The sequence below is a fragment of the Crotalus tigris genome, unplaced genomic scaffold (genome assembly GCF_016545835.1).
Source record: "Crotalus tigris isolate CLP2741 ecotype Arizona unplaced genomic scaffold, ASM1654583v1 scf7180000024297.1652928, whole genome shotgun sequence".
In the NCBI taxonomy this organism is placed as follows: Eukaryota; Metazoa; Chordata; class Lepidosauria; order Squamata; family Viperidae; genus Crotalus; species Crotalus tigris.
In genome coordinates this window covers 1,072,671-1,087,346 of record NW_024100470.1, presented here as the reverse complement: position 1 = coordinate 1,087,346, position 14,676 = coordinate 1,072,671, and the positions used below count along the sequence as shown (strand labels likewise).

Genomic DNA, 14,676 nt, shown 5'->3' with positions numbered 1-14,676 from the left:
AACCCAGTGAATGGCTTGTACTTGACAGATATAATAAATAATAATAAAATAATAAAAATAAAGTAAAAATAATAAATATATAAAAATAATAAAAAATAATAAAACAAATGAATAATAAAAAATTCAGTTTTATAATAACAAACTAAAATATACCCTGTAGCTGTGTATAAACCAAATAACAATCACAACAAAATGAAGTCTGGAGAATCTGCAGCAGAGAAAAGAAATTAGAAAGTCTTCTTAAGTATGTTTTGGAATAAGTATGACTGAAAACTACATGGCAATCAGATCATGAGAAATCCATTTCAGTTGGACATGTATCCTCTCAAGTTCCAAATAGTCACTTATCCCAGCAGCCCCCAACATTTCCAGCTTTGTAGTCTGGTGTGTGTGGGGGGAGCCAATGGTTCCTTATGAGCAGCGGGCAAGCATGCTCACATGCACAATTCCATCTGTGAGAGTGGTGCTCACCCACTGCTTCTGTGGCCCAGTTTTGAATGGGTTGCAGCCTGATAATGAGCTGCAGCTCAGGAATTGAGGATCCCTGACCTATCATCAAGGTTACTGGATTGTCCCAAGCTTATTAATCAGATATATTAAAAAGTATCTTTGGAAAAGCTGTAATGTTAGGAAGTGTGGAAGAAAAGAGAAGAATAGAATAACCAGGAGCAAGACAGACTCAGCTACAGTAGTGATGAGTGCACCATTGGGAGACCTGAAAGAAGAGATTAGTGGAATATTGCCTTAAAAAAATCTCTGTCTATGTGGTTACTAGGAGTTGAAGATGGTTTGATGGCATATAAACAATCAATCAGTATTGAAAAAGGAAAGGGGGTTAATTTTCAAAATCTTGGCAATTTGATATATAAGTAGTCCTCAGCTTACAACAGTTCATTTGTGACCGCTGGAAGTCACAAAGATACTAAAAAAAAATAACTTATGATCATTTTTCATACTTACGACCATTGCAACTTCCCAATGTCACATGTTCAAAATTCAGACACTTGACAGCTGACTCATATTTATGATGGTTGCAATGTCCTGGGGTCATTTGATCACCTTTTGTGACCTTCTGACAAGCAAAGTCAATGGGGAAGCCAGATTCACTTAACAACTATGCAACTAACTTAACAACTGCAGTGATTCACTTAACAATTGTGAGAAGAAAGGTGATAAAATGGAGCAATTCACTTAACAACTGTCTCTCTTAGCAACTGAAATTTTGGGCTCACTTGTGATTGTAAGTTGAGGGCTATCTATATTTCTTTTAGCACCCTATTTATCTCTTAGGATTAAGATACATTTATAAACTAGCTCTCTGCCTGCTTGCAGAGTGGAGAGGTGACAGAGTGGAAAGAGGGGCACATAACTAAGTCAGAATATCAGCAAATAGCCCAAGCCTGCAAAGATGAAATGAGGAAAGCCAAGGCTCAAAATGAACTAAGGCTTGGGACCAAAGTCAAAAATAAAAAAAAAGCTTCTTTCAACATGTAAAAAACAAGAAAAAAGTGAAGGAAATGATTGGTCCATTAGTGGGTGAAAGTGGCATTAAGGTGACAAGCAACAGAGAGAAAGCAGAACTATTTAACTCGTTTTTTGCATCTGTCTTTACACAAAGGGAAAAAACAGACCAACCTATCAAAAATAGTGCCATAAAAACCAGAATAGAAACACAAGATAGGCAAGAAAATGGAAAGTGAGCACCTGTAAATGTTCCAACACTGGAAGTTTTTAAGAAGAGACTGGACAGCCATTTGTCAAAAATGGTATAAGGTTTCCTGCCTGAGCAGGGGATTGGACTAGATGACCTCCAAGGTTACTTCCAACTTTACTATTATTATTATTATTATGGATCATCGCACAGTCAGCCAGATGTTCAGACTGGATTTGGCATTTTGTCTACCTATCGAGTCCTTACCCAGGACCTGGGATAGGAAGATGTGGATGTTTGATGGTATTACAGATATCGTCGCAGGATGGAAGCAGTTCCTAGTAAGGCCGCCTTTTGCAATTGACTAATAGCAAATTTGTCAATGCCAATGGTGTTCAAGTGGTGCTCCAGTTGTTTTGGGATTGCACCCAAGGCGCCTATGACTATTGGTACTACCCTTGCTTGCTTTTGCCACAGTCTTTCTATTTCTATTTGTAGGTCTTTGTATTTTGTTATCTTCTCCAGTTCTTTCTCGTCTATTCTGCTGTCTCCAGGCACTGCCACGTCCACTATCCAGACTTTTTTGTCTTTCTTATCGACAATTGTTAAGTCTGGGGTGTTATGTTGCAGGTGCTTGTCTGTTTGAATTCTGAAGTCCCAGAGCAGTTTAATTTTATCATTTTCTATGACTTTCTCTATTTTATGATCCCATCAGTTTTTGCTTACAGGCAAATGATATTTTTTGCAGATCTTCCAATGCACCATTGTTGCTACTTTGTCGTGCCACTGCTTGTAGTCAGTCTGTGCAATCTTCTTGCAACAGCTTACCAGGTGGTCCACTGTTTCTTCAGCTTCTTTGCATAGGCGGCACTTACTCTCTGTTGCTGTCTTCTAAATTTTGACTTTATATGCATTTGTCCTTAAGGCTTGGTCTTGTGCAGCTAGAATTAGTCCCTCGATCTCTTTCTTCAATTTTCCTGCTCTTAGCCATTGCCAGGTCTTGTTAATATAGTACAGCATAGATGGCACCATGCTCAATAGTAGTAACTGTGAGAGGGACCTCGGAGTCCTAGTAGACAATCACCTAAAAATGAGCCAGCAGTGTGCTGCAGCTGCCAAAAAGGCCAACACAGTGCTAGGCTGCATTAACAGAGGGATAGAATCAAGATCACGTGAAGTATTAATACCACTCTTCAATGCCTTGGTAAGGCCACACTTGGAATACTGCATCCAGTTTTGGTCACCACGATGTAACAAAGATGTTGAGACTCTAGAAAGAGTACAGAGAAGAGCAACAAAGATGATTAGGGGACTGGAGGCTAAAACATATAAGGAACGGTTGCTAGAATTGGGTATGTCTAGTTTAACGAAGTTAAGGACAAGGGGGGACACGAAGGCAGGACAAGAAGCAACGGGTGGAAACTAATCAAGGAGAGAAGCAACCTAGAACTAAGGAGAAACTTCCTGACAGTGAGAACAATTAATCAGTGGAACAGCCTGCCTCCAGAAGCAGTAAATGCTCCAACACTGGAAGTTTTTAAGAAGAGACTGGACAGCCATTTGTCCGAAATGGTGTAGGGTTTCCTGCCTGAGCAGGGGGTTGGACTAGATGACCTCCAAGGTCCCTTCCAACTTTACTACTATTACTATTACTAATATCTGCTTTCCCAGCTATTTTTTTTAATGTATTGGCCATGTAGTGCTTTGTCTTCCCATGCCTCTATTCTGTTCTTCATTTGGTCTTTCTTGTAGGCCAGTTTGGTCTCTCCAGTAGTCAGTAAGCCTTCCTGATATACTAATTTCAGTGCATCTTCATCATTGTTCTTCAGATATTCTTCCAAAGCCATTTTTTCTTCTTCAACCATCTGATGTACTTGTAGCATTCCACGCTCACCTATTTGCCTTGGTAGATAAAGTCTGTCAATGTCACTGCGTGGATGAAGGGCATGATTCATTGTCATTATTTTTCTGGTCTGCCTATCCATTGCTTTTAGTTCTGCTTGAGTCCAGTCCACTATTCCAGCTGTGTACCTAATAACTGGAATTGCCCAGGTGTTGATTGCCTTTATAGTATTTCCTCCATTGAGTTTGGACTTTAAGATCTTCTTCACTCTCTTGATGTATTCACCTCTAATCTTTTTCTATTATTATTATTATTATTATTATTATTATTATTATTATTATTATTATTATTATTATTATTATTATTACTATTATCGATCATCGCACAGTTAGCCAGATGTTCAGACTGGATTTGGCATTTTGTCTACCTATCGAGTCCTTACCCAGGACCTGGGATAGGCAGATGTGGATGTTTGATGGTATTACAGATATCTTATTATTATTATTATTATTTTCCTGATTAAGAAGTTATATGCAAATATTTTGAACCTTCACAGAGTTCAATCATTTGTTATAATAGATATGTTAGTTGTAAGTCCCAAAAGGGTCTATTTGTTTCTTTTTTCTGTACTTTCACTCATTTTGAATATTATGCAAACTTCCCTTGTCAAACCTTTATACCTTCTTTGACATATCTTTTGAATTTTTTTAAGTTTTCCATTTTTGCTAAATATAGTTATAAAACTGGTGATAGAAGGGTATGAGTGTCAATTATAGAGATATGATACATTTTTTCCCTTTTTTATGTCATAGATCAACATCATTACACTGTAGTTTCTCCTCTTTATAATTTCCAACTCAAGCATAATTACTGCTACCACTTCCTAGAGAATTTAAAAATATATAGCAAAACATTGAACCAAGACTAATGCCAGTTATTAATAGACATTTTGAACTAGGAGAAAGGCAAACAATATTTTCTCTGCAGGATTATATTAATTATTAAGGCAAGGCAGCCAATAAGTATTTACTCAAATCAACATGTCCGATTCAAACAAATATGTATATGTGACATAAATCCTGAAGAAAGGTCCATTGAAGATGGTGATGTTTATGGCATCAGTGCTAGTGATACTGGTGTTTGAAGCCGCCTATAACAGTCATCCTGTGAAATGCCCTATAAGTCTCCCTCTTGCTTTTCTTCACAAAGATTACCATCCTGGTGACTTTATCATTGGTGCTATTCTCTCTCAGATCTATGTATTTCCCCCTTCAGCAACCTTTGAAAGAAATCCCTCTTCTGATGTGTTTGACAATGTCATGTAAGCCCTTTCATGTTTTTTCTTGATTTCTAACAATATTACATCTCTTGGCAATGCCCCAGATTAATTTTCAAATGCTGTTAGTGTCTATGAATTAATGATGGACATACCGGTAAGTGCATCATTGCCTGTCATTTTATGCTTTATTCCATTGAATCCAGTGTTTGCCTTACTCACTAAACCATACTGAGACTTAGGAGACTTGTATATTGAAAAAAATACTAGTATAGGGAGCAATAACATATCAAAATCCTGAGGGCTTCCTTGTTTTCTTTTCTTTTTCTTTTCCCTTTTTATTGGTAGGCAAACCTTTAGCCTGGTGGTGTAGGGTGCTGATCACTCCCATTTTGTGCTCCAGTGGGTGATGAAAATAAAAATGTAAATACTGATATCTCTGTGTGTTTTCTGTTATCTTCAGTGTTAAGGCTTCTATCTTCCTTTATGTGTACTGTACAGTCCAGGAAAGCCAGACTCTTTTCCTTAGCATCTTCCTATGTGAACTTAATGTATCTGTCCACACAGTTGATGTATTTGGTGAAGGCTTCCACTTCCTGTGTTTTAATCTTGAGCCAAGTATCATCCATATATCTATACTAGTATGTGGAATTCCTGTGAAGGAGTTTAGGGCTTTGGTTTCCACTTCTTTGTAGAGATTGGCCACAGTGGAGGACATAGGTGAACCCATGGTACAGCCGTGTTTTTGCCTGTAGAAACCTTCATTGTATGTTAAATAGGTAGTGTCTCAAAGGTGCTTTTTCAAAAAGTAACTGGACTTTGTTTTTCCTTGAGGAAGACATTTCACCTCTCATCCAAGAAGCTTTATAACACTGTCCTTGAATTGAACTGTATTGAAATATAGAGTATGGGGATCAATTATGTATCAAAATCTCCTTCTTTTGATGCATGATAGTGGCTTTGACATTCATCACCCACCTAATCGTAACCTCACCCACAAGTGGATAGCAAAATACCAATCACTTAATGTCTTGCTATTAAAATATAAGTAAGGTGGATTAGCACTTCCAAGGATTAAATTATATCATGCTGCTATGCTCTTATTACAGATTTTAGACAGAATGGTTTTCCTTTATACCTTAGTAGCATTTATGAAAGGGGCAAAATTTCCAAATGCTTTGATTAATACTGTGTGTGTGTGTGTGTGTGTGTGTGTGTGTGTGTGTGTGCTATTAATAAAACAACTTTCTCATTGCAGAATAATAACTCAGAGCTACCAGCATATTCTAGCCTTACAATTTGCTATAGAGACAATTAATAAAAGTCCAAGGATTTTATGCAATGTCACACTGGGATTCCATGTGCTAAACAGCAATTTCCATCCCACCTGGACTTTCCGTGTGTCACTGGAACTTCTTTCCACACAGGGCAAGTTTATCCCTAACTACAAGTGTGATATGCAGGCTAATTTGGCATCGGTGATTGGAGGTCCTGATGCTGGTGTGTGTCACTACATGGCAATCATTTTGTACAATTACAAGATTCCGCAGGTGAGTTGTCCTCATGTAATATAGTAAAGCAAGCAATATTTTTGAAATATGACCTTGATATCTTTAAGGAAGTAGGATGGAGCTGAAACTTCTTGTCTTGCTTTCCAAAGCACCAGAAGGCAAGACAAGAAGTAAGGGTTGGAAATTAACCAAGGAGAGAAGCAAGCTAGAACTAAGGAGAGATTTCCTAATGGTGAGAACAATTAACCAGTGGAATGACTTGCCTTCAGAAATTGTGGGTGCCCCATCACTGGCCAGCCATTTATCTGAAATTGTATAAGATCTCTTGCTGGAGCAGGGGTTGGACTAGAATATCTCCAAGGTCTCTTCCAATTCTGTTATTCTGTTAAAAAGTTTAGGCGTTGTTTTAAAACCAAACACTGTTGATATCGGCTTATGACTCAAAATAATCATTCAATGAGTCATGCTTTTCCTTAACAGCAAATTTATGACAAAGAACTTAGTAATCCATTTTGCATATGCCATAGGCCCCTGATTTTCCTACTCATACTGTATATGCTAAGTTTAAAGCAAATTATATATTCTTTTATTTCTGAGTAGGTAAATCCATATCCATTACACTCACAAACCCCAAATTATCACTGAATTTTAATGAAGCCTGGACTGAATGCTTGCACACATGCCTATAAATTTAGCAATGGTAAAAGTACTTAAATGAATTATATTGGCAAAAATATCTCAGAGACTTTCCCTTCTTAATTGCTATATTCCTTAGTTGGCCTATGGGTCCTCACCAGTGATGAATGACATATCCCAAAAAGTTTTCCTTCACCAAATATTTCCAGACATCAACCAACAATATAAGGGGATCCTCCAAGTACTGCTTTATTTCCAGTGGATATGGATTGGAGTGATTTTCTATACCAATGTCAGTGGAGAAAAATTTGTAGAAAATCAGCTCCCCATGTTTGTCCAGGCAGGTATCTGCTTTAATTTTATAGAAACATTTCCACTAGTAAATTTTTCAACTGAAATCACTAAAATGGTTGCAGAAGGAGAAAAAACTACTAGGCTCATTATGGAAGCCACTACTAATGTAGTTGTTGTACATGGAGAAATTCAAACAATGGTGGTTTTAAGGGCAATGCTTCATATCTCTGAATTTGAAGAAATCCCAATGAAAACCAAAGTATGGATTTTCATAGCCCAGATGGATTTCACATCAATGTCTTTTCAACGAAGCTGGCCAATTGATTTCCTGCATGGTGCGCTCTCTTTTGCAGTCCACAGTGAGGAAGTGCTGGGATTCCATGAGTTCCTTCAATACAGGAAGCTGACATTGGAACAAGAAGATGGTTTTTCTAGGGATTTCTGGAAAGAGGCATTTCAGTGTTCTTTCTCCACTGTTGCTGGAGAACCAATGGAAGAAGATATCTGCACTGGAGAAGAGAACCTGGATCAACTTCCTGGGTCAATTTTTGAAATGAGCATGAGCAGCCACAGCTACAGCATCTATAATGCTGTCCATGTAGTGGCAGAAGCTTTACACAATAGGCACTCCTCTGCAATGAAAAAAGTAGCAAGACGAAATGAGCAGAGACAACAGTTTCTCAAACAACAACCTTGGCAGGTAGTTTCCTGAGATCAATAATATAGAAGAATCCCTGTAGACACAGTTTTCAATTCTTCAGACAATAGTGGAATGTTATTAGACCTTAGCATCTTTTATTTTACTTGTGATATATTTATTGCTACCCAATTGGATGGAAAGGAATCTTTACAGTGAAGAAAGGGAGAGGACAGATTAATAGAGAAAGTAATTTTTCAATCAATAACATTGGCAGCTAGTTTCCTGGGAGCAATAATAGGAGAATTCATGTAGACACAGTTTTGTTGCATCAGGCTATGATACTTGTGGTTCAGACTCTGACTTCACTGCAGAATTTTAGATATTCAGACAATAACTGTGCCATATCTTCCATCTCACACTTTATGCATAAGATTTCCTTAAGACAGGAAGGAAAGCTGTTTGGCCATTCCTAATAACTGGAACTAAGTTATCCTACTCTAAGTTATTCAACTTCATTTTTGTTATGCTTCTTTTTTAAAAGTTTTTTTTTTTAAAAAAACTTCATTTCCTGTTCAGGCAAAATAGATGAACTGGGAAGCCTTGCTCATCTTGCAAACTACTGAATACTGTTATATTAACTCTGCCCTAACCTTTAGATGGAGGAATGAGAATTAGATCTTATGGCCTTTTATTTTGCTTTTGTAATATATATTGCTACCTCACTGAGGGAAAAAGTGAAGATCAACTTGATTTGATTCAAATTAACTTTCTGTCATTATTAATTAACTTTAATTGCTCGTACTTGTAAAAAAAATATGCATTGTCCTAGAAAGAAAAAAAAATATTCTAGAGATTCTATTAGTATCTTTGTAGTCAGATTATGAAATTCCATTTGCTAAAATCAAGCAACCCAATGTAAAGTAATATCATACACTACAATACTGCAAACAAAACTAACATTACCTAAATCAACAGCAATTGAATCTCCCAAAAAAAAAAAAAAAAAAACTGGCTAAAATGAATTGAAATGGGCTTTTTAAAATATCTGGGATAAATTTGCATGCAATTTTTTTTTTACATAACAAATGCCTTTAAGATTCAGTCCCGGTTTATCTATTTATTTAATATTATGCTAAGGACAAGATTGATAATTTATTGCTGGAATTTTCATCTAGCTTCACCACTTCTTAAGAAGTGTTTCATTTAACAACAGTGTTGGAGAAATGCTTTCCTTTAGTTCCAAAGGGGAATTAATAGCAGGATTTGATATTATCAACTGGATCACATTTCCAAATCAGTCCTTTGTTAGAGTCAAAGTTGGGAAAATGGCACCACAGAATGCCCCTGGTAAAGCATTCACCATTTCTGAAGATGAGATCCAATGGGCTAAGGCGTTCAACCAGGTAGAGTTCATTCTGTTGTCTCAATCATTTTCCACCATGTATTTATGGATGTTATATGCTTCATTTCTTCCCATTCTTCCACTTAAAAAATTCCTTTTCATGTTCTTAATCAATATGTGGACTACACAATTTGCTTACAACATGCTGATGTTTGCCTATGTTTTTGTTGTTGAAGACTTTTTGCAAAGCAAAGGAGCAGAGTAGAAACCAGCAAATATTTGTTGGCATTTTTGTATTGACAGAACAGAATTAATAGCCAGATGCAACTGCCCTCCAAGTATGTCAAAATCTCCTTGTATGTATTAATTCCTCCTCTTCTTCCTCCTCCTCCTCTTCCTCCTCCTCCTCCTCCTTCCTCTTCCTCTTCCTTTTCTTCTTTCCATTCCACTATTTAAAAATTCCTTTTCATATTCTTAATTCAATTTGTGGATTTCACAATTTGCCTACAACATATTCATGTTGTAGAGAAAAAGGAACAGAATATAAGCCAACAAATATGTTTAGCAGTTTTGTATTGACAGAACAGAATTAATGGCAGGATGCAACTGTCCTCCAAGTCTCTCAAAATCACCTTAGGTTATATTATCGCATAATTCAGTGAAATGTAAACCAAAAGCAGTCCTTACTTTTGATTGTACCTAAGACTTTATTAAGATATTAATTTAAAGGGGACCAAAGTGTCACATTTCTAGGTATTTCTTTGATTCAAATGAATCTCTTCTGGGCAACCGTCTTGCTTCCTTAAGGATTTTTAAACAAATGTGACATTTGAATTTATTTCATTGTACAGCTCTTTTCAAGACCACCATCTAAAATCTCCCTGGGTATAACTTAGAGGTAGATATTTGTAAACATGTCTTAGTAGTAATTTCTTGTTTCCTGATAGAAACCTCCCATTTCTCTGTGTAATTCCCATTGCAATTCTGGATACAGTAGGAAAAGGATTGAAGGGAAACCATTTTGCTGCTACAATTGCCATCGATGCCCAGAAGGAAAGATTTCTTACCCAAAGGGTAAGATTTACTGTAGAAAAATGTATTAATGCCCTGCCTGTGAGCTTCATGTTATCCCCAAATTATTGAGGAGTCATTAAAAAGGTGTGATTTAAGACTCCATGCTTTGGAAGAATTATTGAAAAACAACTTATGGGTCTTATGTTCTTTTCACTTTTTCCATATTATTTTTTTTTCATACTGTTTAGGAATGGGGCAGGGTAAAAGACATAAAACCCTTCCACAAAATAATGTGATGACACAAAAATGGATACTTGCACTAGATGTCCCAAAGATGTTTTTTCCAACAGGACTTTCTTAGATATTTTTTTTTCCTTTTGAAAAAGTTTCTCTTTGCATCCTGAAGTTAGAATGGAAGAAGCTTCTTGACTGTGAAGTGATACATTTCAAAAGAAAAAACACCCAAGAAAGTCCAGTGGCCTCTTGAACAAAGAATTTTTAGGTCAACCATGACTTGGGTGATTGAGAATCTTCATGCACATACTTGCATCAGAGATTGGAAACAAAGACGTAAGATGTCTTTGACATCTTAAGAGTCAAACCTGAGGCATCTCTCAATAGGTGGTACCTGGCCAAGAATAGATCATGTGAAGTGTTAATACCACTTTATAATGCCTTGGTAAGACCATACTTGAAATATTGCATCCCCTTTTGGTCACCATGATATAAAAAAGATATTGAGACTCTAGAAAGACTGCAAAGAAGAACAACAAAGATGATTAGGCGACTGGAGGCTAAAGCATATGAAGAACAGTTGCAGGAATTGGATATGTTTAGTTTAATGGAAAGAAAGATTAAGGGTGACATGACCAGCCTATTCTCCAAAGCATCTGAAGGCAGGACAAGAAGCAATGGATGGAAACTGGTCAAGGAGAGAAGCAACCTTGAACGAACTATTAGACAGTTAGAACAATTAATCAATGGAACAGTTTGCATCCAGAAGATGCAATATGCCCTATCAGGCAGAGGTGCCAATATGAGAGACCCCTTGGGTTGGCAGCCAGCCAAAGAGGAGGCCAGGAGATCCTGGACTTCAGCGGTCCCTTCGTGGGTGGCACTACATTTGTTAGGTCACACTTTGAGTCAAGTGCATATTGTTATTATTCTAAGTAAGGGACACCTGTACTTTCTATACACCTTGGCAGTTAAACCCAGCAATATTTGCAGTACAAAACAAAAATATTAGGTAAAGTACTATGAAATGTTTAAGATAGATTGCCTGTATCTTTTTAGAATGAGATGAAAAAAATGAAACAAAATCAAAGTTTTTAGGTGCTTGATTGAAAAGCAGAAAGAACTTCAGCGTTTAGTGACATCCCAAACAGGATTATCTATTCAGGTTTCTCTAAAGGTGAACTTATGATGTGTGTTATTGCTCTTTATTTTCTCTTTCTTTTCACACCGGAAACTTATGTAATAAAGTTAGTATACGCTTCTTATACATACAGTTCTAGTGCATTCAATAATACATTTGCTTATTTCAATAGACTTGGATGATTGTTTTCAGTGTCCAGAAGATCAGTATCCCAACAAAGACCAGAATCTGTGCCTTCCAAAGAATATCAGCTTCCTTTCATTCGAAGAACCTTTAGGAATCGCACTCACTGTTCTTGCCCTTTTCTTTTCTTTTCTCACAGCTTTGGTGCTTCAACTCTTCATTAAGCACCAGGAGACTCCCATTGTCAAAGCAAACAATCAGAACCTCAGCTATATTCTCCTCATTTCCCTCTTATTTTCTTTCATTTGCACTTTGCTTTTTATTGGACAGCCCACAAAGCTTATGTGTCTCCTTCGACAAACAGCTTTTGGCATTATCTTCTCAATAGCCATTTCTTGTGTTTTGGCCAAGACTATTGTTGTGGTCCTTGCCTTCATGGCAACCACACCAGGAAGTGGAATGAGAAAATGGTCTGGCAAATACTTGGCCAACTCCATTGTTCTTTCCTGCTCTTTTAGTCAAGCCTTGATTTATAGTGTGTGGTTGGTCACTGCTGCCCCTTTTCCTGATGTTGACATGCACTCCCTGATAAAAGAAATTATTTTGAAGTGTAATGAAGGATCTGTTACCATGTTTTACATTGTCCTGGGCTTTTTGGGCTTCCTGGCTACCTTCAGCTTCTCAGTGGCCTTCCTGGCTAGGAACTTGCCTGACTCTTTCAATGAAGCCAAGTTTATCACCTTCAGCATGTTGGTCTTCTGCACAGTCTGGGTGTCCTTTGTTCCAACGTATTTAAGCACAAAAGGCAAGTACATGGTGGCCATGGAGATTTTTTCCATCTTGGCCTCCAGTGCTGGTTTATTGGTCTGCATCTTTTCCCCCAAAGTGTATATTCTTCTGCTGAGACCTGAGCTGAACTGTAGGAAGCACTTAAGGAGAAAATAACAGTAAAAATTATCTTAGACTCCTATCCCAGATGAGTCTACCATCTTCTTAGAACCTGAAGCAAACATTGTTCTGGGTGCTATCAGGACAAAAACTAGAGGTATTATCAGGAGAAACTCATTTGATGTCTTTGTGGCTTTGAAATGTGTGGTTGTTATAGACACTGTTTTTGTCAATCATGGTTGTTGCAAGATTCCATTAAAATATTTTAAATCAAAAAGAGTGGTGAGATTGGATTGAATTTTAAATTATTATAATAAAGGACTTGAAATGAGGATTTTGTGTATTGTTATAGCGTTCAAAAATTGAAATGTAATCTACTCCCAATATTTTTTCTGATTTTATCTTCAGAGATTGATGGGCGCAATGTATAAAGTCAGTTCTCAGTTTGAATTTTTGGATATGTCCCTAGCCCTAATAGTCTCTGACATTTTCACGTTGGAATACAGATCTCCTCTGTTAAAATTGTAGTAACATTACAAACAAAAAATAATGGAAAAATAGTTCATATCACAGCAAAATCTATTAAACATAATTATAATTAGCTGAACACAAATGAAACATTACATCAGAATTACAATATATTATTTTATCTACAAACAGAATTAAAAATGAAGAAATTGAAAGGGCTTATATTTAAGTAAGTAGTTCTGGATTATAACTTTAAATGCTACAGTTATCTCACATATAGCATTCCTTTCTTAATAAACATTTGTAATTTCAAGATTGTTTTGCTAAAAGTAAAGGTCCAAAAAGAGATAGCAAGTAATGGAATGTAATTGTAAATTCCCTTTAGCAAAGTTACCAAAGAAACTGAAACAAAAAAATAAGGTAAAATAAAACCCTAACTCCATTAAAAGCATCAAAAGCCATCTTTCTATTTGGAAGGGCATATGTTGGTTTACAAAAGAAGTTTACTTTTTTTCAAAACTGAGGAGGGGGGGTAAATTTTTAAAGAGCTAGAAGCAGTTAGAAAAACACATTTTGTATTCCTAGACCTAAAGCAGTACTTGTCTTATACTGGTAACAGGTCTGTTAGAAATTGCTAATCTGCCCTCAGACCATTTCAAGGCCAACTCCATTGTAAGGTCCAGCAATTTCCTTATTATGTCCAGCAACTTTAAGGAATTGGACTTATAGTGATGCTATAAGTCCAACTCCTTGGAGAACCAAGAAGAAGCCTATCAGATTACTCTTCGGGGAAATCACTAAATAGGCTCTACTCTGGTGGCAGGCATTTGTAAACAGCCTGACCTCAAAGAAGTTTGTCTTAGGGATGAGGAAAACAGTTGAGAGTTTTTTCTGACAAAGGGAAGTGGCTTTGGAATTCAGTGTTTTTGAGCTCTGGATTTGATCATTGAATGGACTTTGAAAAATCATTAATATAAACAATAATAAAAACAAATCATGTATTCCCAATTTCAAGGGAAAATACCATGGTATCAGTTATGGAGGTAGTGCAAATAGAATAGAATAGAATAGAATAGAATAGAATAGAATAGAATAGAATAGAATAGAATAGAAGTGACCTTGGAGGTCTTCTAGTCCAGACCCCTGCTCATGGAGGAGAACCTGTTCCATCTCAGACAAGTGACTGCCCAGCCTCTTCTTAAAAATCTTCAGTGATGGAGCACCCACAATTTCTGCAGGCAAGCTGTTCTACTGGTTAACTGTCCTCAAAGTCAGGAAGTTTCTCCTTAATTCCAGGTTGCTTCTCTCTCTGATCAGTTTCCAACCATCGTTTCTTCTCCTTCTGTCTGGTGCTTTGGAGACTAATGTGACTCCCCTCTTCTTTGTGGCAGCCCTTCATATACTGGAATACTGCTATCATGTTTCCCCTATTCTTTCTTTTCTTTAGACTAGCCAAACCCAAGTCCTGCAGTCATTCTTCATACAGGCCCATTGTTCAACTTTGTTAAGATCTTTTTGGATCCTGAGTTTGTCTTCTGGGGTGTTGGCTACTCCTGACAGTTTAGTGTTGTCTGCAAATTTGATGAGTTCCCCTTCAATTCCCTCATCTAAGTCA

General features: G+C 36.9%; 1 protein-coding gene across 1 annotated transcript; it reads left to right on the top strand.

Moving 5' to 3' along the window:
- Positions 1-4,594: 4,594 nt before the first annotated feature.
- On the top strand, positions 4,595-12,650 carry LOC120299462 (vomeronasal type-2 receptor 26-like). Its single transcript, XM_039324318.1, has 5 exons — positions 4,595-4,815; positions 6,143-6,320; positions 7,057-7,911; positions 9,027-9,198; positions 11,755-12,650. The coding sequence occupies exons 1-5, from the start codon at positions 4,595-4,597 to the stop codon at positions 12,648-12,650; spliced, it is 2,322 nt and encodes a 773-aa protein (XP_039180252.1).
- Positions 12,651-14,676: the final 2,026 nt, after the last annotated feature.

Bases quoted from the DNA above. Each gene is read 5' to 3' on its own strand.
- LOC120299462 (XM_039324318.1), top strand. From the start codon at position 4,595: ATGGTGATGTTTATGGCATCAGTGCTAGTGATACTGGTGTTTGAAGCC. The intron at 7,912-9,026 runs GTAGTTTCCTGA...ATTTTCATCTAG, and splicing joins TCAAACAACAACCTTGGCAG to CTTCACCACTTCTTAAGAAG. The intron at 9,199-11,754 runs GTAAAGCATTCA...TTATTTCAATAG, and splicing joins GGCACCACAGAATGCCCCTG to ACTTGGATGATTGTTTTCAG.